We start from the raw sequence: 22,481 nt of genomic DNA on the forward strand, positions 1-22,481 counted from the left end.
AGAGGCGAAGCCACCGCCGTAAGAAACCCACATACCGCAACTAGAGAAAAGCCTGCGCAGTAACGAAGCCCTAGCACAACCGAAAAGTCAATTTCTAGTGATAAAGATCAACAGCTTCTCACCTGGTGCTTGCTGCTATCTAGAAGAGAACAGTGAATTGACATATGACATATGTAGGATCTGAGACACTGTCAGAGAGAGGAAAACGAAAGTGGTAGTCACTCAGTCGCGTCCCACCCTTTGCAACCCCATCGACTGTAGTGGCTAGGCTACTCTGTTCATGGAATTCTCCAGGCAAGAAGCCTGGAATGGGTGGACATTCCCTTCTCCCAGGGATCTCCCTGACCCAGGGACTAAAGCCGGGTCTCCTGCATTGCAGGCAGATTCTTTACCGTCTGAGCCACCAGGGAATGCCCATCAAAGAAAGAGGAGTGATCCTCAATGTGAGCAGAGAATGAAACAGAGTGAAAAGACCCCGGTTGTCTAAGAACAAAGGAACAAGCACATTTTCTGGAAATTTAAGTGAGGAGACTTAATCCTCATTTAAAAAAAATCTTCAAGTGCAGTCATGGTGAAATGGGAAAGTTAATTCCTTGGTAGCCAAGCTTGTTTATATATTTGTAAGAATTCAAAATAAGAGTTATTCGATCCATCGTGTCCGACTCTCTGCGATCCCATGGACTGTAGCTAACCAGGCTCCTCTGTCCATGGTTTTCTCCAGGAAGAATACTGAAGTGGGTTGCCATTCCTTTCTCCAGGGGATTTTTCTGACCCAGGGATCAGACACAGGTCTCCCACATTGCGGGCAGATTGTTTACTGTCTGAGCTACAGGGAGGAATATTTGTAAATATTCAAAGCAGTTTGCAAACTTTAGGGAGTCTCAAATTGACCTTGTGTCAATCTGAAGACCCTGTCTTATCAAGGACCACCTGCCTGTCCTTGATAAGACAGGCAAGGTCTGTAAAAATATTAACTTTTGCCTTATTAACCACACCTAGTCATGGAAGAAACATATTTTGAGTGTTTTTAGTAGGCAAAAGCAATATTAGGGTTTACATGTGTAGAGACTTCATCTGATCAAATAGAGTTGACCAAGAGGCTGAATTTTTAAAGGGGAAGAGGAAAAAATTAAAGATTTTTTTTTTTTTTTTTTTTTGGCTGTGCTGGGTCTTTGCTGCTGTACATGGCCTTAGTTCTCCTGAGGCATGTGGGATCATAATTCCCAGACCAGAGATCGAAGCCATATCCCCTGTGTTGGATGGCAGCTTCTTAACCACTGGACCACCAGGGAAGTCCCTATCATTTTCGTAAGAGATCATTTTTTTCTTTAAATTGGAAAATTTCTTTCTGCACAGTCAGAAAAGGATAAAAAGTACAGTCTTCTCCCCATTCTGAAAGGCGACCCCAGGAGGCCACACTGAGGTCCCGAACAGGCTGATTTGGGGCCACGGGGTGTGGGCACAGGTGGGCAGAGTCTGCAGTGAGCTAAAGGTCAAGGTGAGGTCGGCACCCCTCTGGGTGTTTCATCACCTCAGCCCTGCTTCTACATGTTAGTTACCCTGGGCTTGGGCTCTGCCATCCTCCCAGTCTGCTCTCCACTGAGGTTTTCCACTCCCTTGACTACAACACAACCTATATAGGCATCATGATGTCTCCCATAGGTCTGTTTCTAAAGCTGACATCCACTCTGAACTCCAGATTCATTTTTCTGGCTACCTGCATGACAGTTCCACTTGGATGTCTAATATGCATCTCAGAATTTGACATGACATGCCTTCTCCAAACTTCCATCTCTGCTGTGTCCCTGGCAAAAGACCCCAAGTTGATCAAATGGCACCACCATCAACCCAGGCGAAATGAGATTATTTTCTTCATATCTCCCTGTTCCTCTCTGCTCCATGAAGAAACCTTGCTCATGTATCCAAATCTATCTGCAGTGTGTCTACATCTCTTCATTTCTTGAACCTCCACTCCAGTCCAGCCACCATTATCTTTCACCTGGACCAGCTGTGATACCTATTAACTGGTCTCCCAGCTTCAACTCTTCCCCCTCTACATAGGTCAGTGCAGCCAGTACCACTGACTTCCTATACAGGGGGATTCAGTTTACTTGATATTCACTATCACAAATTGACCTTCCTTCATCAGCTTATATTTTTGATCCTAGAAATGCTATAGAGAATCATCCTGAATAGACTTGAGGTAAATTTTGAGTGGTACCAGTCTACTTTATCACAGGGTGGTACAGTTCAAGTAAAGAATCATACCTGGAAATTTGTAAGGGCAACATCCATGCTCAACAGTGGTGACCGCAGGAAATGTGTCTCTAGGAAAGCCAGCCCTGCTACCCTTAGATTGTCACTGTAGCCCAGGGTGAGCTTGTCAGCGAGGGACTCTGCCGTGCCAGCATCCCGGACACCCATCTTCCTACCCAGAATTCTGCTTCAAACAAAATGAAGACCCCTTTATTTCATTCCCTCCCCAATCCCTTTCGCTTCATAGGTTCTGGAGATCAACCCCAATCATGATTTTCAGGCCATATTTTTATAGCTCATCTATTCACAGGCACCCACATTCACCAGGGCCTCACCTCACACACACCCACCCCATATACCACACTGTTTATTAGGGGAAGGTACATTTTGTATTGTTCAGGGTCCCATGGAACCCCTACTTCTTTCCCTCTGTGGAGATGCTGAGCTTCCTGTGGACAGGGCATTGGTAGCTCAAGAGACTCCTGGATACCTGTTTTAAAACTTGAAAGGTTAAGGATTTGCACGCATGAATCAACAAGGGACCTTTATTTCTTTAGGACGCAATTAGTTTACTGGAAGAACTGGCAACACTGAAAGAAGGAAAACTTAAGTGAACTTATTCTGCAAAGGGCAATACTGCGGTCTGCACAGCAGGCAGGGTGACCTTGGGCAGTCACCCCAGACTCGGGGGAAAGTTCAGTCCAGACTCAGTCCTTCTTGTTGCTGACACCCAGGGTGAGCTTGTCAGAGAAGTACTCTACCAGGGCCCCTTCCGGGTACCCCGCATTGCTCAGGTGGCGGACGAGGTCCTCCAGATCCTTGATGAACTTGACCTGCTGGTCCAGGTAGCCGGTCCCCACGAAGAGGTACAAGTCAGTGTCGCTGCTCTCGGTGGCCAGCTGGTGCAGGTCGAGCAGGCTCTGGTTGAGGCACTTCTCCAGGTGCAGCGTGTCTTGCATGGCCTGGAGTCCGCTCTCCCACTTTTGGGTCTCGGGCTTTCTGATGTCGAGGAAGCAGAGGCGGCCCCCACGCCGGTTCTGCAGGAACATCAGGCTCGCAGCTGTGTTGCTGTGCTCGTGGCAGCGGAGCAGGAAGAAGCGGGAGAAATGCTTCAGGGCCACGTCATCATGGTCGAGGTAGAAGGCCACGGCCAGGCACTGGAAGGAGGCGTGGAACACCAGGGCGGCGTGGCTGTTGACTGCGGCCTCACACTCAGGGCCGTAGGTCTGACGCACCTGTGAGGGCGATGTGGGCAGCACGGAGGGCCACTCCAAGAACCAGGGAATGGCGGCTCGGATGAAGCGTCTGCAGGGCTGGAATCGGCGGGTACGCGGGCGCCAGCAGACTCGTCGGAACCTTCCCATGGTGGACGGTGTGGGCGGCCAGCGGCGACCTCCGGGCCAGAGGGCAGGTGGCTGCGTTCCGGCTCTGGGGTGGAGGGGTAATGGCGTCCGTTGGGCGGGGTCAGTGCCTGGGCTTGAGATTGGTTAAGGAAGAGGTCACGTGAGGGGGTGGGATCTGTGGGCGGGTTGTGTGGGCGGGGCGAGACCACTGTCTATCAAAGGCAGGGTGAGGCAGCGCCGCTTTAAGCTGAGTACTTCGCATCTAGGAAGTTTTCCATTTGCCTAATACTTTTTTCCAAGGACTTTCTCTTATTTTCTAATTGCTCCCTTTTATAGCAACATGTTCCCATTGAATAAACCCACTGTCATCTTTACAGTTCTGAGAATATGAATTTGGAATTTTTGGAAATGTCCCCTTCTGTTTCCTGTAGTATATTTGTTTTTCTTTTTTCCTCCAGAAATAGTTCTTTGTATTGATCATGGCCTCTTTCACTTCTGTCAAATATCTGGTAAACATGTGTCCATCCATATTTGGGAGTAAAGGACCCAGGTTCGATCCGTGCATCTGGAAGATCCTCTGGAGAAGGGAATGGCTACCTACTCTGGCACGCTGGCCTGGAAAATCCCATGGACAGAGGAGCCTGGTGGGCTATAGTCAATGGGGTTGCACAGATTCCGACACGACTGAACGAATAACACTTGTACTCTTTTAATTGTGATTTCACCGCCCCCCCTCCCCCAGCGGTGTGGTTCTTATTATGATTGCAAGAGGTGCCTCAGGAACAACCCTTAGGGAACTTTGCAAAGAAAACATGGCTCATTACTCACAGGTCCTGGAGGATGCATGGCATGCGGCAGGCTGCCCAGCAAGGTCAGGGTTAGAAAGTGAGGAAACGTGCAGCCTGGGGTGCTTCTACTGGGGGCTAGGATGGGATGCCTAGTGTGTTACAGATTGAGTCTTTCTTGGTGAATTTAAAACATGAGCATGAATTAAAATGTCAAACAGGAAAAACAAGTGGTCAGATGGTCAGTTATCCTAGTCAACCAGTGATGTCTAAAACAAAGGAAACTTCTGTGATGGGGAAGCCTGGCTTTCATCTAGTCTGGTCGCTGGCACTGTTTATTTTAGACAGCTGTCTGTGATGTGGCTGCCGTGGGAATCAGCAGCTTAAGATCAGGCACTTAGTTTACAACAAAACAAATTTAAAAAAACAACATCTCAGGGGACTTCCCTGATATTCCAGTGGCTACAACTCCAAGCTCCCAGTGCAGGGGGCCTGGGTTCAATCCCTGGTTGGGGAACTAGACCTCACATACTACAGCTAAGACCCAGTGCAGGCAAACAAAACAAAACAACTCAGGCGCTTAGAGTACAGCCCAGCCTGTGATGCTGAGACAGCAGATCTAGGAGGTGAGGACCTGAACGGCCTTCAGGTGCTGTAGGCAGGGCCGCTGTCTGTTTCTGGGTGGTCCTTTTGGGCTGAGAACGGACTGACAGTCTGAGGGGCCTCTTGGTCTAGGGTTGGGTCAGTCAGCAAGCACCCAGCAAGTTCCGCCAGGTAACATCATAGCGGCTCATCCTCCGGTTCATTGGGCAGTGCACTTAGTCCGTTGTTTCAGGAACGTCTCAGTCCCCGTTGCAGTGTTCCACAATGTGAACTGGGGAGCAAGCCATCTGGGTGAGCAGCTGCATCTCCAACATGGTACCATGGCCCTGGGGTGTCATCTCCAGTGGACGAGGCATAGGTGTTTCCAGTGGTGAACTCCTGGCCTGGGATGATGTCACCTGCGATGGTATCATCTCCAGCGGTGAGTCTGTCTCGCGAGTGAGGTCCTCTGGAGTGGAGGCCACCCAGGGGTGGGAACCCATGTGGATATGCAGTATTGGTCATCGGCTGGGCATAGGCTGGCCTGATATAACGTAGAGGCTTCCTTGAGGGCTGAAGGGTATATCTGATGCCTGCTGCTTGTGGAACAAACTGTTGAGAGCTCTGTGGGGTCATCAGGAGCATCTTTAGCAGTGGAATAAGTGACTGTCCTTTCCTTCCTGGAAGAGCTCATCCAAAGCACTTGGATATTCAGGGCACATTTATATCCCAGGCCTGAGGCGATCTTATGGATGCTAATTAGGCACAAGCATGAGGGCAATCCCTGCACAGATCGTGGGAGCGCATTCCCCATATCCAGATGGGTTTTATGTAGGAGCGATCATAGGGCCAGTTGGCCTGTAGCCCTATTCGATGTTGATACTGGAGGGCAAGTATCATTTGGCTGTTGCTTCCAGAGGGCCCATTGCCTTTAAAGGGTTTCCCTGTTGATTCAGAGGCTAAAGAACCTGCCTGCAAGGTGCAAGACATGGGTTTGATCCCTGGGTCAGCAGGATCCCCTGGAGAAGGGAATGGCTACCTACTCTGGTATTCTTGTCTGGAGAATCCCATGGACAGAGCAGCCTGGCGGGCTATAGTCCATAAGGTCGCACAGAGTCTTAAACGACTGAGTGACTAACAGTACACTACTAACTTTGGATTACTTGGCATTTAATAGAGGTGGTTGTCAGAGGCTTTATACTTCACATGCCTCTTTAAAGGCTATTGCTTTTTGAGTTCCGATCCTTGGCACCGAGCTGGCGTTTTCCTACAACTGGGTCAGTGGTCTCGGCTCTTCCTGGCTTCCCCTAAACTCAAGCATCTGCTCTTACCTTTTGTAGAGTTTCTCCAGGGACTTCTGGTTGAAGATTGTCTCTCCATTTTCATAGCAGAGCTTGGAGGGTGCAGGTTTGACCTAGAAGTACTTTAGTGTCTCCTTTTTCTGGTAAGAATGTCACTTGGGCATTTAACTTTGTTAAATCTTCCCTCTGTAAGGGAATAGGGCATTTGGGCATATACAGAAAGCTGTGTCCTTCATATCCATTTCTTTCTCCACCAATTATATAAGATGTGAGGTGGAAACTGGAGAATGTACATGTACAAATGCCCTGGGTTGACCTTGGTCATCTAGCACTTTGGGAACTTGTTTCGTTTGATACTGCCCTGTCTGAGGCGAATTTAAAAGATCTGACTCGATGGGCATCAGTTTGAGTAAACTCTGGGAGTTTGTGATGGACAGGTTCGCCTGGCGTGGTGCGATTCATAAGGGCGCAAAGAGTCGGAGACGACTGTGCGACTGAACTGAATTTTAAATATGTTTAAAGTTAAAGTAAACCTTTACAATATAATAAACCATCTACTCTTTTGCTTCTGCTGCTAAGTTGCTTCAGTTGTGTCCAAGTCTGTGAGACCCAATAGACAGCAGCCCACCAGGCTCCCCCGTCTTGGGATTTTCCAGAAAGAACACTGGAGAGAGTTGCAATTTCCTTCTCTAATGCATGAAAGTGAAAAGTGAAAGTGAAGTTGCTCAGTCGTGTCCAACTCTTAGCGACCCCATGGACTGCCGCCTACCAGCTTCTGCGTCCATGTGGTTTTCCAGGCAAGAGTACTGGAGTGGGGTGCAACTGCCTTCTCGGTCTACTCTTTTAAGCAATAGTTTTTTGATCCCTATTCTACATATGAGAAAACAGAGGCACAGTGAAGGTAATTAATATTCCCCCATGCCCTCAATTTAGTAAGTGGCTAGAATGGGATTTGAACCCAGGCCATCTATGTGGTAGAATCCATGACACCAAACTGTTTCTCCAAAACAGGAGAGTAAGAAAGACCATCAGACTTCCTTGGTGGTTCAGTAGTAAAGACTCCTTCTGCCAAAGCAGGAGACCTGGGTTTGATCTCTGATCTGGGAAGATTCCACATTTCGCAGAGCACCTCAGCCTGTGCATCACAACTACTGAACCAGTGCTCTAGAGCTGGGGAACCACAGCTGCTGAGCCCATGTGCACCAATGACTGAAGTCCAAGCACCTGAAGCCCATGGTGTGCAAGAGGCGAAGCCACCACTGTAAGAAACCCACGTATCACAACTAGAGAAAAGCCTGTGCAGTAATGAAGCCCTAGCACAACTGAAAAGTCAATTTCTAGTGATAAAGATATACAGCTACTCACATGATGCTTGCTGCTATCTGGAGGAGAACAGTGAATTGATGTATAACATGTGTAGGATCTGAGACATTGTCAGATAGAGGAAAATGAAAGTGTTAGTCACTGAGTCGCGTCCTACCCTTTGCGACCTCATACACTGTAGCTGCTAGGCTACTCTGTTCATGGAATTCTCCAGGCAAGAAGCCTGGAATGGGTGGACATTCCCTTCTCCCAGGGATCTCCCTGACCCAGGGACTAAACCTGGGTCTCCTGCATTACTGACAGATTATTTACCCTCTGAGCCACCAGGGAATGCCCATCAAAGAAAGAGGAGTGATCCTCAATGTGAGCAGAGAATGAAACAGAGTGAAAAGACCCCGGTTGTCTAAGAACAAAGTAACAAGCACATTTTCTAGAAATTTAAGTGAAGAGACTTAATCCTCATTTAAAGTAAATATTCAAATTCAGTCATGGTGAAATGAGAAAGATAATTCCTTCCTAGCCAAGCTTATTTATATATTTGTAGACATCCAAAGTAAGAGTTACTCGATCTGTCATGTACAACTCTGTGATTCCCATGGACTGTAGCCAACCAGGCTCCTCTGTCCATGGAATTCTCCAGGCAAGAATACTCCTGTGGGTTGCCATTCCTTTCTCCAGGGGATTTTTCTGACGCAGGGATCAAAACCAGGTCTCCCACATTGCAGGCAGATTGTTTACGGTCTGAGCTACAGGGAGGAATATTTGTAAATATTCAAAGGAGTTTGCAAACTAGGGAGACTCAGATTGACCATGTGTCAATCTGAGGACCCTGTCTTATCAAGGACCATCTTTTACAGGCAAGATCTGTAAAATTTTAACTTTTGCCTTATTAACTACACCGAGGCACAAAGAAGCACATTTTGAGTTTTTTTTTGTTTTTTTTAATTTTGAGCGTTTTTGTTAGGCAAACGCAATATTAGGGTTACTTGTGTAGAGACTTCATCTGATCAAATAGAGTTGACTTAGAGGCTGAATTTTTAAAGGGGAAGAGGTAAAAATTAAAGATTTTTTTATTTTTTTTGGCTGTGCTGGGTCTTTGCGGCTTCATATGGCCTTAGTTCTCCTGAGGCATGTGGGATCATAATTCCCAGACCAGAGATCGAAGCCATATCCCCTGTGTTGGATGGCAGCTTCTTAACCACTGGACCACCAGGGAAGTCCCTATCATTTTCGTAAGAGATCATTTTTTTCTTTAAATTGGAAAATTTCTTTCTGCACAGTCAGAAAAGGATAAAAAGTACAGTCTTCTCCCCATTCTGAAAGGCGACCCCAGGAGGCCACACTGAGGTCCCGAACAGGCTGATTTGGGGCCACGGGGTGTGGGCACAGGTGGGCAGAGTCTGCAGTGAGCTAAAGGTCAAGGTGAGGTCAGCACCCCTCTGGGTGTTTCATCACCTCAGCCCTGCTTCTACATGTTAGTTACCCTGGGCTTGGGCTCTGCCATCCTCCCAGTCCGCTTTCCACTGAGGTTTTCCACTCCCTTGACTACAACACAACCTATATAGGCATCATGATGTCTCCCATAGGTCTGTTTCTAAAGCTGACATCCACTCTGAACTCCAGATTCATTTTTCTGGCTACCTGCATGACAGTTCCACTTGGATGTCTAATATGCATCTCAGATTTTGACATGACATGCCTTCTCCAAACTTCCATCTCTGCTGTGTCCCTGGCAAAAGACCCCAAATTGATCAAATGGCACCACCATCAACCCAGGCGAAATGAGATTATTTTCTTCATATCTCCCTGTTCCTCTCTGCTCCATGAAGAAACCTTGCTCATGTATCCAAATCTATCTGCAGTGTGTCTACATCTCTTCATTTCTTGAACCTCCACTCCAGTCCAGCCACCATTATCTTTCACCTGGACCAGCTGTGATACCTATTAACTGGTCTCCCAGCTTCAACTCTTCCCCCTCTACATAGTTCAATGCAGCCAGTACCACTGACTTCCTATACAGGGGCATTCAGTTTACTTGATATTCACTATCACAAATTGACCTTCCTTCATCAGCTTATATTTTTGATCCTAGAAAGGCTATAGAGAATCATCCTGAATAGACTTGAGGTAAATTTTGAGTGGTACCAGTCTACTTTATCACAGGGTGGTACAGTTCAAGTAAAGAATCACACGTGGAAGTTTTGTAAGGGCAACATCCATGCTCAACAGTGGTGACCGCAGGAAATGTGTCTCTAGGAAAGCCAGCCCTGCTACCCTTAGATTGTCACTGTAGCCCAGGGTGAGCTTGTCAGCGAGGGACTCTGCTGTGCCAGCATCCCGGACACCCATCTTCCTACCCAGAATTCTGCTTCAAACAAAATGAAGACCCCTTTATTTCATTCCCTCCCCAATCCCGTTTGCTTCATTATTTCTGGAGATCAACCCCAATCATGATTTTCAGGCCATATTTTTATAGCTCATCTATTCACAGGCACCCACATTCACCAGGGCCTCACCTCACCCACACCCACCGCATATACCACACTGTTTATTAGGGGAAGGTACATTTTGTATTGTTCAGGGTCCCATGCATCCCCTTCTTCCCTCCCTCTGTGGAGATGCTGAGCTTCCTGTGGACAGGGCATTGGTAACTCAAGAGACTCCCAGATACCTGTTTGAAAACTTGAAAGGTGAAGGGTTTGCACGCGTGAATCAACAAGGGACCTTTATTTCTTTAGGAAGCAATTAGTTTACTGGAAGAACTGGCAACACTGAAAGAAGGAAAACTTAAGTGAACTTATTCTGCAGGGGCAATACTGCAGACTTCATGGCAGGCAGGGTGACCGTGGGCACTCACCCAGGACTCAGGGGAAAGTCCAGTCCAGCCTCAGTCCTCCTTGTCGCCATCTCCCAGGGTGAGCTTGTCAGAGAAGTACTCTGCCAGGGCACCTTCCGGGGACCCCGCGTTGCTCAGGCTGCTGACATGGTCCTCCAGCTCCTTGATGAACTTGACCTGCTGGTCCGGGTAGCCGGTCCCCAGGCAGTGGCACAGGTCGGCGTCGCAGCTCTCAATGGCCAGCTGGTGCAGGTCGAGGAGGCTCTGGTTGACGCACTTCTCCAGGTGCAGGGTGTCTTGCATGGCCTGGCGTCCGCTCTCCCACTTTTGGGTCTCGGGCTGTCTGATGTCGAGGAAGCAGACGCGGCCCCCACGCTGGTTCTGCAGCAACGCCAGGCTCTCGGCTGTCCTGCTGTGCTGGTGGGAGCGGAGCAGAAGGAAGCGGGAGAAATTCTTCAGGGCCACATCATCACAGTCGAGGTAGAAGGCCACGGCCCGGCACTGGAAGGAGGCGTGTGACTCCAGGGCGGCGTGCTTGTGGACCGCGGCCTCACACTCAGGGCGGTAGTTGCAACGCACCTGTGAGGGCGGTGTGGGCAGCACGGCGGGCCACTCCAAGAACCAGGAAATGGCGGCTCGGATGAGGTGTCTGCCGGGCTGGAATCGGCCGGGATGCGGGCGCGGGCGCGGGCGCGGGCGCCGGCGCCAGCGGACTCGTCGAACCGTTCCCATGGTGGACGGTGTGGGCGGCCGGAGGCGAGCTCAGAGCTAGAGGGCAGGTGGCTGGGTGCGGGCTCTGGGCTGGAGGGGTAATGGCGGCCGCTGGGCGGGGTCAGTGCCTAGGCTTGAGATTGGCTAAGGAAGAGGTCCCGTGAGTGGGCGGGGTCCGTGGGCGGGATCTGTGGGCGGGGCTAGACCACTGTCTATGAAAGACAAGGTGAGGCAGAGCCGCTTTGAGCTGAGTGCTTCGCATCTACAAAGTTTTCCATTTGCCGTAATACTTTTTTCCCAAGGACTTTCTCTTATTATCTAATTGCTCCCTTTTATAGCACCCTGTTCCCATTTTATAAGCCCACTGTCATCTTTACAGTTCTGAGAATATGAATTTGGAATTTTTGGTAATGTTCTCTTCTGTTTCCTGTCGTATCGTTGTTTTTTCTGTTGTTGTTGTTTTTTCTCCAGAAATAGTTCTGTTTATTCATCATGGCCTCTTTCACTTCTGTCAAATATCTGGTAAACATGTGTCCATACATATTTGTGAGTAAAGGACCCAGGTTCGATCCCGTGCATCTGGAAGTTCCTCTGGAGAAGGGAATGGCTACTTACTCCGGTACGCTGGCCTGGAGAATCCCTTGGACAGAGGAGCCTGGCGGGCTAAAGTCAGTGGGGTCGCACAGAGTCTCACACGACTGAACGACTAACACTTGCACTTTTTTCGTTGTGATTTCACCGCCCCCCTCCCACCCCGCCTTGTGGTTCTTATTATGATTGCAAGAGGTGCCTCAGGAACAACCCTTAGGGAACTTTGCAAAGAAAACATGGCTCATTACTCACAGGTCCTGGAGGATGCATGGCATGCGTCAGGCTGCCCAACCAGGTCATGGGTAGAAAGGGAGGACACGTGCAGCCTGGGCTACTTTTACTGGGGGCTAGGATGGGATGCCTAGTGTGTTACAGATGGAGTCTTTCTTGGTGAATTGAAAACATGAGCGTGAATTAAAATGTCAGACGGGAAAAACAAGTGGTCAGATGGTCAGCTGTCCTAGTCAACCAGTGGTGTCTAAAACAAAGGAAACTTCTGTGATGGGGAAGCCTGGCTTTCATCTAGTCTGGTCGCTGGCACTGTTTATTTTAGACAGCTGTCTGTGATGTGGCTGCCGTGGCAATCAGCAGCTTAAGATCAGGCACTTAGTTTACAATAAAAATCAAACAAACAAACAAAAGACAACTCAGGGGACTTCCCTGGTATTCCAGTGGCTACAACTCCAAACTCCCAGTGCGGGGGGCCTGGGTTCAGTCCCTGGTTGGGGAACCAGATCCCACATACCACAGCTAAGACCCAGTGCAGGCAAACAAAACAAAACAACTCAGGCGCTGAAGAGTACAGCCCAGCCTGTGATGCTGAGACAGCAGATCTAGGAGGTGAGGACCTGAACGGCCTTCAGGTGCTGTAGGCAGGGCCGCTGTCTGTTTCTGGGTGGTCCTTTTGGCCTGAGAACGGACTGACAGTCTGAAGGGCCTCTTGGTCTAGGGTTGGGTCACCCAGGCAACATCCAGCAAGTTCCGCCAGGTAACATCATAGTGGCTCGTCCTCCGGTGCCAGCGGGCAGTGCACTTAGTCCATTGTTTCAGGAACGTCTCAGTCCCCGTTGCAGTGTTCCACAATGTGAACTGGGGAGCAAGCCATCTGGGTGAGCAGCTACATCTCCAACATGGTACCATGGCTCTGGGATGTCATCTCCAGTGGACGAGGCATAGGTGTCTCCAGTGGTGAGCTCCTGGCCTGGGATATGGCCCCCGGGAGTGGTATCATCTCCAGCGATGAGTCTGTCTCACTCACGAGTGAGGTCCTCTGGAGTGGAGGCCACCCAGCGGTGGGAACCCATGTGGATATGCAGTATTGGTCATCGGCTGGGCACAGGCTGGCCTGATATAACGTAGAGGCTTCCTTGAGGGCTGAAGGGTATATCTGATGCCTGCTGCTTGTGGAACAAACTGTTGAGAGCTCTGTGGGGTCATCAGGGGCATCTTTAGCAGTGGAATGAGTGACTGTCCTTTCCTTCCTGGAAGAGCTCATCCAAAGCACATGGACATTCTGGGCACATTTACATCCCAGGCCTGAGGCGATCTATTGATGCTACTTCGGCACAGCCATGAGGGCAGTCCCTGCACAGATCCTGGGAGCACATTCCCCATATCCAGATGGGTTTTATGTAGGAGCGATCATGGGGCAACTGGACTTGTAGCCCTATTTGATGTTGATACTGGAGGGCAAGTATCGTTTGGCTGTTGCTTCCAGAGAGCCCATTGCCTTTAAAGGGCTTCCCTGGTGCTTCAGAGGCCAAAGAACTTGCCTGCAAGGTGGGCGACATGGGTTTGATCCCTGGGTCGGCAGGATCCCCTGGAGAAGAGAATGGCTACCCAATGCAGTATTCTTGTCTGGAGAATCCCATGGACAGAGCAGCCTAGTGGGCTACAGTCCATAAGGTTGCAAAGAATCTTACACGACTGAGTGACTAGCAGTACACTACTAACTTTGGATTACTTGGCATTTAATAAAGGTGGTTGTCAGAGGCTTTATACTTCACGTGCCTCTTTAAAGGCTATTGCTTTTTGAGTTCTGATACTTGGCACCGAGCTGGCGTTTTCCTACTACTACGTCAGTGGTCTTGGCTCTTGCTGGCCTCCCCGCAACTCTTACCTTTGGTAGAATTTCTCCAGGGACTTCTGGTTGAAGTTTGTCTCTCCATTGTCATAGCACAGTTTGGAGGGTGGAGGCTTGACCTAGGAGTACTTTAGTGTCTCCTTTCTCTGGTGACAATGTCACTTGGGCATTTAACTTTGTTAAATGTTCCCCCAGGAAGGGAATAGTCCATTCAGGCAGATACAGAAAGCTGCGTCCTATATATGCTTTTTTTTTTCTCCCCCAATTGCATACATCTGAGGTGGAAAATGGAGAGTGTGTCCATGTAGGAATGCCCTGGGTTGACCTTGGTCATCTAGCGCTTTGGGAACTTGTTTTGTTGGATAATGCCCTGCCTGAGGGCAATTTAAGAGATACTAATTTTAAATATGTTTAAATTTAAATTAAACATTTACAATATAAGAAACCATCTACTCTTTTACTGCTGCTGCTAAGGCACTTCAGTCGTGTCCAAGTCTGTGCGACCCCATAGACAGCAGCCCACCAGGCTCCCCTGTCCTGGGATGTTCCAGTCAAGAACACTGGAGAGAGTTGCGATTTCCTTCTCTAATGCACGAAAGTGAAAAGTGAAAGGGAAGTTCCTCAGTCGCGTCCGACTCTTAGCGACCCCATGGACTGCCGCCTAGCAGGCTTCTCTGTCCATGGGCTTTTCCAGGCAAGAGTACTGGAGTGGGGTGTCATTGCCTTCTCTATCTACTCTTTTAAGCAATAGTTTTTCGATCCCTATTTTACACATGAGAAAACAGAGGCATGGGGAATACGTGTAACTCTATGGCTGATTCATATCAATGTATGACAAAACCCACTGAAATGTTGTGAAGTAATTAGCCTCCAACTAATTAAAAAAAAAAAAAAAAGAAATTAACATTCCCCCATGCCCTCAATTTAGTAAGTGGCTAGAATGGGATTTGAACCCAGGCCATCTATGTGGTAGAATCCACGACAGCAAACTGTTTCTCTAAAACAGGGGAGTAAGAAGGACCTTTAGGCTTCCCTGGTGGCTCGGTGGGAAAGACTCCGCCTGCCAAAGCAGGAGACCTGGGTTTGATCTCTGACCTGGGAAGATCCCACATTTTGCAGAGCACCTCAGCCTCCGCATCACAACTACTGAACCGGTGCTCTAGAGCTGGGGAACCACAGCTGCTGAGCCCATGTGCACCAACTACTGAAGTCCAAGCGCCTCGAGCCTCAAGGTAAGCACACCTTGCCTTGGTGTGCAAGAGGCGAAGCCACCGCCGTAAGAAACCCACATACCGCAACTAGAGAAAAGCCTGCGCAGTAACGAAGCCCTAGCACAACCGAAAAGTCAATTTCTAGTGATAAAGATCAACAGCTTCTCACCTGGTGCTTGCTGCTATCTAGAAGAGAACAGTGAATTGACATATGACATATGTAGGATCTGAGACACTGTCAGAGAGAGGAAAACGAAAGTGGTAGTCACTCAGTCGCGTCCCACCCTTTGCAACCCCATCGACTGTAGTGGCTAGGCTACTCTGTTCATGGAATTCTCCAGGCAAGAAGCCTGGAATGGGTGGACATTCCCTTCTCCCAGGGATCTCCCTGACCCAGGGACTAAAGCCGGGTCTCCTGCATTGCAGGCAGATTCTTTACCGTCTGAGCCACCAGGGAATGCCCATCAAAGAAAGAGGAGTGATCCTCAATGTGAGCAGAGAATGAAACAGAGTGAAAAGACCCCGGTTGTCTAAGAACAAAGGAACAAGCACATTTTCTGGAAATTTAAGTGAGGAGACTTAATCCTCATTTAAAAAAAATCTTCAAGTGCAGTCATGGTGAAATGGGAAAGTTAATTCCTTGGTAGCCAAGCTTGTTTATATATTTGTAAGAATTCAAAATAAGAGTTATTCGATCCATCGTGTCCGACTCTCTGCGATCCCATGGACTGTAGCTAACCAGGCTCCTCTGTCCATGGTTTTCTCCAGGAAGAATACTGAAGTGGGTTGCCATTCCTTTCTCCAGGGGATTTTTCTGACCCAGGGATCAGACACAGGTCTCCCACATTGCGGGCAGATTGTTTACTGTCTGAGCTACAGGGAGGAATATTTGTAAATATTCAAAGCAGTTTGCAAACTTTAGGGAGTCTCAAATTGACCTTGTGTCAATCTGAAGACCCTGTCTTATCAAGGACCACCTGCCTGTCCTTGATAAGACAGGCAAGGTCTGTAAAAATATTAACTTTTGCCTTATTAACCACACCTAGTCATGGAAGAAACATATTTTGAGTGTTTTTAGTAGGCAAAAGCAATATTAGGGTTTACATGTGTAGAGACTTCATCTGATCAAATAGAGTTGACCAAGAGGCTGAATTTTTAAAGGGGAAGAGGAAAAAATTAAAGATTTTTTTTTTTTTTTTTTTTTGGCTGTGCTGGGTCTTTGCTGCTGTACATGGCCTTAGTTCTCCTGAGGCATGTGGGATCATAATTCCCAGACCAGAGATCGAAGCCATATCCCCTGTGTTGGATGGCAGCTTCTTAACCACTGGACCACCAGGGAAGTCCCTATCATTTTCGTAAGAGATCATTTTTTTCTTTAAATTGGAAAATTTCTTTCTGCACAGTCAGAAAAGGATAAAAAGTACAGTCTTCTCCCCATTCTGAAAGGCGACCCCAGGAGGCCACACTGAGGTCCCGAACAGGCTGATTTGGGGCCACGGGGTGTGGGCACAGGTGGGCAGAGTCTGCAGTGAGCTAAAGGTCAAGGTGAGGTCGGCACCCCTCTGGGTGTTTCATCACCTCAGCCCTGCTTCTACATGTTAGTTACCCTGGGCTTGGGCTCTGCCATCCTCCCAGTCTGCTCTCCACTGAGGTTTTCCACTCCCTTGACCACAACACAACCTATATAGGCATCATGATGTCTCCCATAGGTCTGTTTCTAAAGCTGACATCCACTCTGAACTCCAGATTCATTTTTCTGGCTACCTGCATGACAGTTCCACTTGGATGTCTAATATGCATCTCAGAATTTGACATGACATGCCTTCTCCAAACTTCCATCTCTGCTGTGTCCCTGGCAAAAGACCCCAAGTTGATCAAATGGCACCACCATCAACCCAGGCGAAATGAGATTATTTTCTTCATATCTCCCTGTTCCTCTCTGCTCCATGAAGAAACCTTGCTCATGTATCCAAATCTATCTGCAGTGTGTCTACATCTCTTCATTTCTTGAACCTCCACTCCAGTCCAGCCACCATTATCTTTCACCTGGACCAGCTGTGATACCTATTAACTGGTCTCCCAGCTTCAACTCTTCCCCCTCTACATAGGTCAGTGCAGCCAGTACCACTGACTTCCTATACAGGGGGATTCAGTTTACTTGATATTCACTATCACAAATTGACCTTCCTTCATCAGCTTATATTTTTGATCCTAGAAATGCTATAGAGAATCATCCTGAATAGACTTGAGGTAAATTTTGAGTGGTACCAGTCTACTTTATCACAGGGTGGTACAGTTCAAGTAAAGAATCATACCTGGAAATTTGTAAGGGCAACATCCATGCTCAACAGTGGTGACCGCAGGAAATGTGTCTCTAGGAAAGCCAGCCCTGCTACCCTTAGATTGTCACTGTAGCCCAGGGTGAGCTTGTCAGCGAGGGACTCTGCCGTGCCAGCATCCCGGACACCCATCTTCCTACCCAGAATTCTGCTTCAAACAAAATGAAGACCCCTTTATTTCATTCCCTCCCCAATCCCTTTCGCTTCATAGGTTCTGGAGATCAACCCCAATCATGATTTTCAGGCCATATTTTTATAGCTCATCTATTCACAGGCACCCACATTCACCAGGGCCTCACCTCACACACACCCACCCCATATACCACACTGTTTATTAGGGGAAGGTACATTTTGTATTGTTCAGGGTCCCATGGAACCCCTTCTTCCCTCCCTCTGTGGAGATGCTGAGCTTCCTGTGGACAGGGCATTGGTAGCTCAAGAGACTCCTGGATACCTGTTTTAAAACTTGAAAGGTTAAGGATTTGCACGCATGAATCAACAAGGGACCTTTATTTCTTTAGGACGCAATTAGTTTACTGGAAGAACTGGCAACACTGAAAGAAGGAAAACTTAAGTGAACTTATTCTGCAAAGGGCAATACTGCGGTCTGCACAGCAGGCAGGGTGACCTTGGGCAGTCACCCCAGACTCGGGGGAAAGTTCAGTCCAGACTCAGTCCTTCTTGTTGCTGACACCCAGGGTGAGCTTGTCAGAGAAGTACTCTACCAGGGCCCCTTCCGGGTACCCCGCATTGCTCAGGTGGCGGACGAGGTCCTCCAGATCCTTGATGAACTTGACCTGCTGGTCCAGGTAGCCGGTCCCCACGAAGAGGTACAAGTCAGTGTCGCTGCTCTCGGTGGCCAGCTGGTGCAGGTCGAGCAGGCTCTGGTTGAGGCACTTCTCCAGGTGCAGCGTGTCTTGCATGGCCTGGAGTCCGCTCTCCCACTTTTGGGTCTCGGGCTTTCTGATGTCGAGGAAGCAGAGGCGGCCCCCACGCCGGTTCTGCAGGAACATCAGGCTCGCAGCTGTGTTGCTGTGCTCGTGGCAGCGGAGCAGGAAGAAGCGGGAGAAATGCTTCAGGGCCACGTCATCATGGTCGAGGTAGAAGGCCACGGCCAGGCACTGGAAGGAGGCGTGGAACACCAGGGCGGCGTGGCTGTTGACTGCGGCCTCACACTCAGGGCCGTAGGTCTGACGCACCTGTGAGGGCGATGTGGGCAGCACGGAGGGCCACTCCAAGAACCAGGGAATGGCGGCTCGGATGAAGCGTCTGCAGGGCTGGAATCGGCGGGTACGCGGGCGCCAGCAGACTCGTCGGAACCTTCCCATGGTGGACGGTGTGGGCGGCCAGCGGCGACCTCCGGGCCAGAGGGCAGGTGGCTGCGTTCCGGCTCTGGGGTGGAGGGGTAATGGCGTCCGTTGGGCGGGGTCAGTGCCTGGGCTTGAGATTGGTTAAGGAAGAGGTCACGTGAGGGGGTGGGATCTGTGGGCGGGTTGTGTGGGCGGGGCGAGACCACTGTCTATCAAAGGCAGGGTGAGGCAGCGCCGCTTTAAGCTGAGTACTTCGCATCTAGGAAGTTTTCCATTTGCCTAATACTTTTTTCCAAGGACTTTCTCTTATTTTCTAATTGCTCCCTTTTATAGCAACATGTTCCCATTGAATAAACCCACTGTCATCTTTACAGTTCTGAGAATATGAATTTGGAATTTTTGGAAATGTCCCCTTCTGTTTCCTGTAGTATATTTGTTTTTCTTTTTTCCTCCAGAAATAGTTCTTTGTATTGATCATGGCCTCTTTCACTTCTGTCAAATATCTGGTAAACATGTGTCCATCCATATTTGGGAGTAAAGGACCCAGGTTCGATCCGTGCATCTGGAAGATCCTCTGGAGAAGGGAATGGCTACCTACTCTGGCACGCTGGCCTGGAAAATCCCATGGACAGAGGAGCCTGGTGGGCTATAGTCAATGGGGTTGCACAGATTCCGACACGACTGAACGAATAACACTTGTACTCTTTTAATTGTGATTTCACCGCCCCCCCTCCCCCAGCGGTGTGGTTCTTATTATGATTGCAAGAGGTGCCTCAGGAACAACCCTTAGGGAACTTTGCAAAGAAAACATGGCTCATTACTCACAGGTCCTGGAGGATGCATGGCATGCGGCAGGCTGCCCAGCAAGGTCAGGGTTAGAAAGTGAGGAAACGTGCAGCCTGGGGTGCTTCTACTGGGGGCTAGGATGGGATGCCTAGTGTGTTACAGATTGAGTCTTTCTTGGTGAATTTAAAACATGAGCATGAATTAAAATGTCAAACAGGAAAAACAAGTGGTCAGATGGTCAGTTATCCTAGTCAACCAGTGATGTCTAAAACAAAGGAAACTTCTGTGATGGGGAAGCCTGGCTTTCATCTAGTCTGGTCGCTGGCACTGTTTATTTTAGACAGCTGTCTGTGATGTGGCTGCCGTGGGAATCAGCAGCTTAAGATCAGGCACTTAGTTTACAACAAAACAAATTTAAAAAAACAACATCTCAGGGGACTTCCCTGATATTCCAGTGGCTACAACTCCAAGCTCCCAGTGCAGGGGGCCTGGGTTCAATCCCTGGTTGGGGAACTAGACCTCACATACTACAGCTAAGACCCAGTGCAGGCAAACAAAACAAAACAACTCAGGCGCTTAGAGTACAGCCCAGCCTGTGATGCTGAGACAGCAGATCTAGGAGGTGAGGACCTGAACGGCCTTCAGGTGCTGTAGGCAGGGCCGCTGTCTGTTTCTGGGTGGTCCTTTTGGGCTGAGAACGGACTGACAGTCTGAGGGGCCTCTTGGTCTAGGGTTGGGTCAGTCAGCAAGCACCCAGCAAGTTCCGCCAGGTAACATCATAGCGGCTCATCCTCCGGTTCATTGGGCAGTGCACTTAGTCCGTTGTTTCAGGAACGTCTCAGTCCCCGTTGCAGTGTTCCACAATGTGAACTGGGGAGCAAGCCATCTGGGTGAGCAGCTGCATCTCCAACATGGTACCATGGCCCTGGGGTGTCATCTCCAGTGGACGAGGCATAGGTGTTTCCAGTGGTGAACTCCTGGCCTGGGATGATGTCACCTGCGATGGTATCATCTCCAGCGGTGAGTCTGTCTCGCGAGTGAGGTCCTCTGGAGTGGAGGCCACCCAGGGGTGGGAACCCATGTGGATATGCAGTATTGGTCATCGGCTGGGCATAGGCTGGCCTGATATAACGTAGAGGCTTCCTTGAGGGCTGAAGGGTATATCTGATGCCTGCTGCTTGTGGAACAAACTGTTGAGAGCTCTGTGGGGTCATCAGGAGCATCTTTAGCAGTGGAATAAGTGACTGTCCTTTCCTTCCTGGAAGAGCTCATCCAAAGCACTTGGATATTCAGGGCACATTTATATCCCAGGCCTGAGGCGATCTTATGGATGCTAATTAGGCACAAGCATGAGGGCAATCCCTGCACAGATCGTGGGAGCGCATTCCCCATATCCAGATGGGTTTTATGTAGGAGCGATCATAGGGCCAGTTGGCCTGTAGCCCTATTCGATGTTGATACTGGAGGGCAAGTATCATTTGGCTGTTGCTTCCAGAGGGCCCATTGCCTTTAAAGGGTTTCCCTGTTGATTCAGAGGCTAAAGAACCTGCCTGCAAGGTGCAAGACATGGGTTTGATCCCTGGGTCAGCAGGATCCCCTGGAGAAGGGAATGGCTACCTACTCTGGTATTCTTGTCTGGAGAATCCCATGGACAGAGCAGCCTGGCGGGCTATAGTCCATAAGGTCGCACAGAGTCTTAAACGACTGAGTGACTAACAGTACACTACTAACTTTGGATTACTTGGCATTTAATAAAGGTGGTTGTCAGAGGCTTTATACTTCACATGCCTCTTTAAAGGCTATTGCTTTTTGAGTTCCGATCCTTGGCACCGAGCTGGCGTTTTCCTACAACTGGGTCAGTGGTCTCGGCTCTTCCTGGCTTCCCCTAAACTCAAGCATCTGCTCTTACCTTTTGTAGAGTTTCTCCAGGGACTTCTGGTTGAAGATTGTCTCTCCATTTTCATAGCAGAGCTTGGAGGGTGCAGGTTTGACCTAGAAGTACTTTAGTGTCTCCTTTTTCTGGTAAGAATGTCACTTGGGCATTTAACTTTGTTAAATCTTCCCTCTGTAAGGGAATAGGGCATTTGGGCATATACAGAAAGCTGTGTCCTTCATATCCATTTCTTTCTCCACCAATTATATAAGATGTGAGGTGGAAACTGGAGAATGTACATGTACAAATGCCCTGGGTTGACCTTGGTCATCTAGCACTTTGGGAACTTGTTTCGTTTGATACTGCCCTGTCTGAGGCGAATTTAAAAGATCTGACTCGATGGGCATCAGTTTGAGTAAACTCTGGGAGTTTGTGATGGACAGGTTCGCCTGGCGTGGTGCGATTCATAAGGGCGCAAAGAGTCGGAGACGACTGTGCGACTGAACTGAATTTTAAATATGTTTAAAGTTAAAGTAAACCTTTACAATATAATAAACCATCTACTCTTTTGCTTCTGCTGCTAAGTTGCTTCAGTTGTGTCCAAGTCTGTGAGACCCAATAGACAGCAGCCCACCAGGCTCCCCCGTCTTGGGATTTTCCAGAAAGAACACTGGAGAGAGTTGCAATTTCCTTCTCTAATGCATGAAAGTGAAAAGTGAAAGTGAAGTTGCTCAGTCGTGTCCAACTCTTAGCGACCCCATGGACTGCCGCCTACCAGCTTCTGCGTCCATGTGGTTTTCCAGGCAAGAGTACTGGAGTGGGGTGCAACTGCCTTCTCGGTCTACTCTTTTAAGCAATAGTTTTTTGATCCCTATTCTACATATGAGAAAACAGAGGCACAGTGAAGGTAATTAATATTCCCCCATGCCCTCAATTTAGTAAGTGGCTAGAATGGGATTTGAACCCAGGCCATCTATGTGGTAGAATCCATGACACCAAACTGTTTCTCCAAAACAGGAGAGTAAGAAAGACCATCAGACTTCCTTGGTGGTTCAGTAGTAAAGACTCCTTCTGCCAAAGCAGGAGACCTGGGTTTGATCTCTGATCTGGGAAGATTCCACATTTCGCAGAGCACCTCAGCCTGTGCATCA

General features: G+C 48.9%; 3 protein-coding genes across 3 annotated transcripts; all 3 read right to left on the reverse strand.

Moving 5' to 3' along the window:
• Positions 1-2,963: 2,963 nt before the first annotated feature.
• LOC133052822 (ferritin heavy chain-like) lies at positions 2,964-3,620 on the reverse strand. Its single transcript, XM_061137660.1, has one exon. The coding sequence runs from the start codon at positions 3,618-3,620 to the stop codon at positions 2,964-2,966; it is 657 nt and encodes a 218-aa protein (XP_060993643.1).
• Positions 3,621-10,477: 6,857 nt separating this feature from the next.
• On the reverse strand, positions 10,478-11,158 carry LOC133052823 (ferritin heavy chain-like). The gene has a single exon (XM_061137661.1). The coding sequence runs from the start codon at positions 11,156-11,158 to the stop codon at positions 10,478-10,480; it is 681 nt and encodes a 226-aa protein (XP_060993644.1).
• Positions 11,159-18,032: 6,874 nt separating this feature from the next.
• LOC133052825 (ferritin heavy chain-like) lies at positions 18,033-18,689 on the reverse strand. Its single transcript, XM_061137662.1, has one exon. The coding sequence runs from the start codon at positions 18,687-18,689 to the stop codon at positions 18,033-18,035; it is 657 nt and encodes a 218-aa protein (XP_060993645.1).
• Between the last annotated feature and the right edge of the window lie 3,792 nt (positions 18,690-22,481).

This window comes from Dama dama, chromosome X (assembly GCF_033118175.1).
Source record: "Dama dama isolate Ldn47 chromosome X, ASM3311817v1, whole genome shotgun sequence".
NCBI lineage: Eukaryota > Metazoa > Chordata > Mammalia > Artiodactyla > Cervidae > Dama > Dama dama.

Coding starts and splice junctions, on each gene's coding strand:
- LOC133052823 (XM_061137661.1), bottom strand. CDS start 11,158: ATGGGAACGGTTCGACGAGTCCGCTGGCGCCGGCGCCCGCGCCCGCGC.
- LOC133052822 (XM_061137660.1), bottom strand. CDS start 3,620: ATGGGAAGGTTCCGACGAGTCTGCTGGCGCCCGCGTACCCGCCGATTC.
- LOC133052825 (XM_061137662.1), bottom strand. CDS start 18,689: ATGGGAAGGTTCCGACGAGTCTGCTGGCGCCCGCGTACCCGCCGATTC.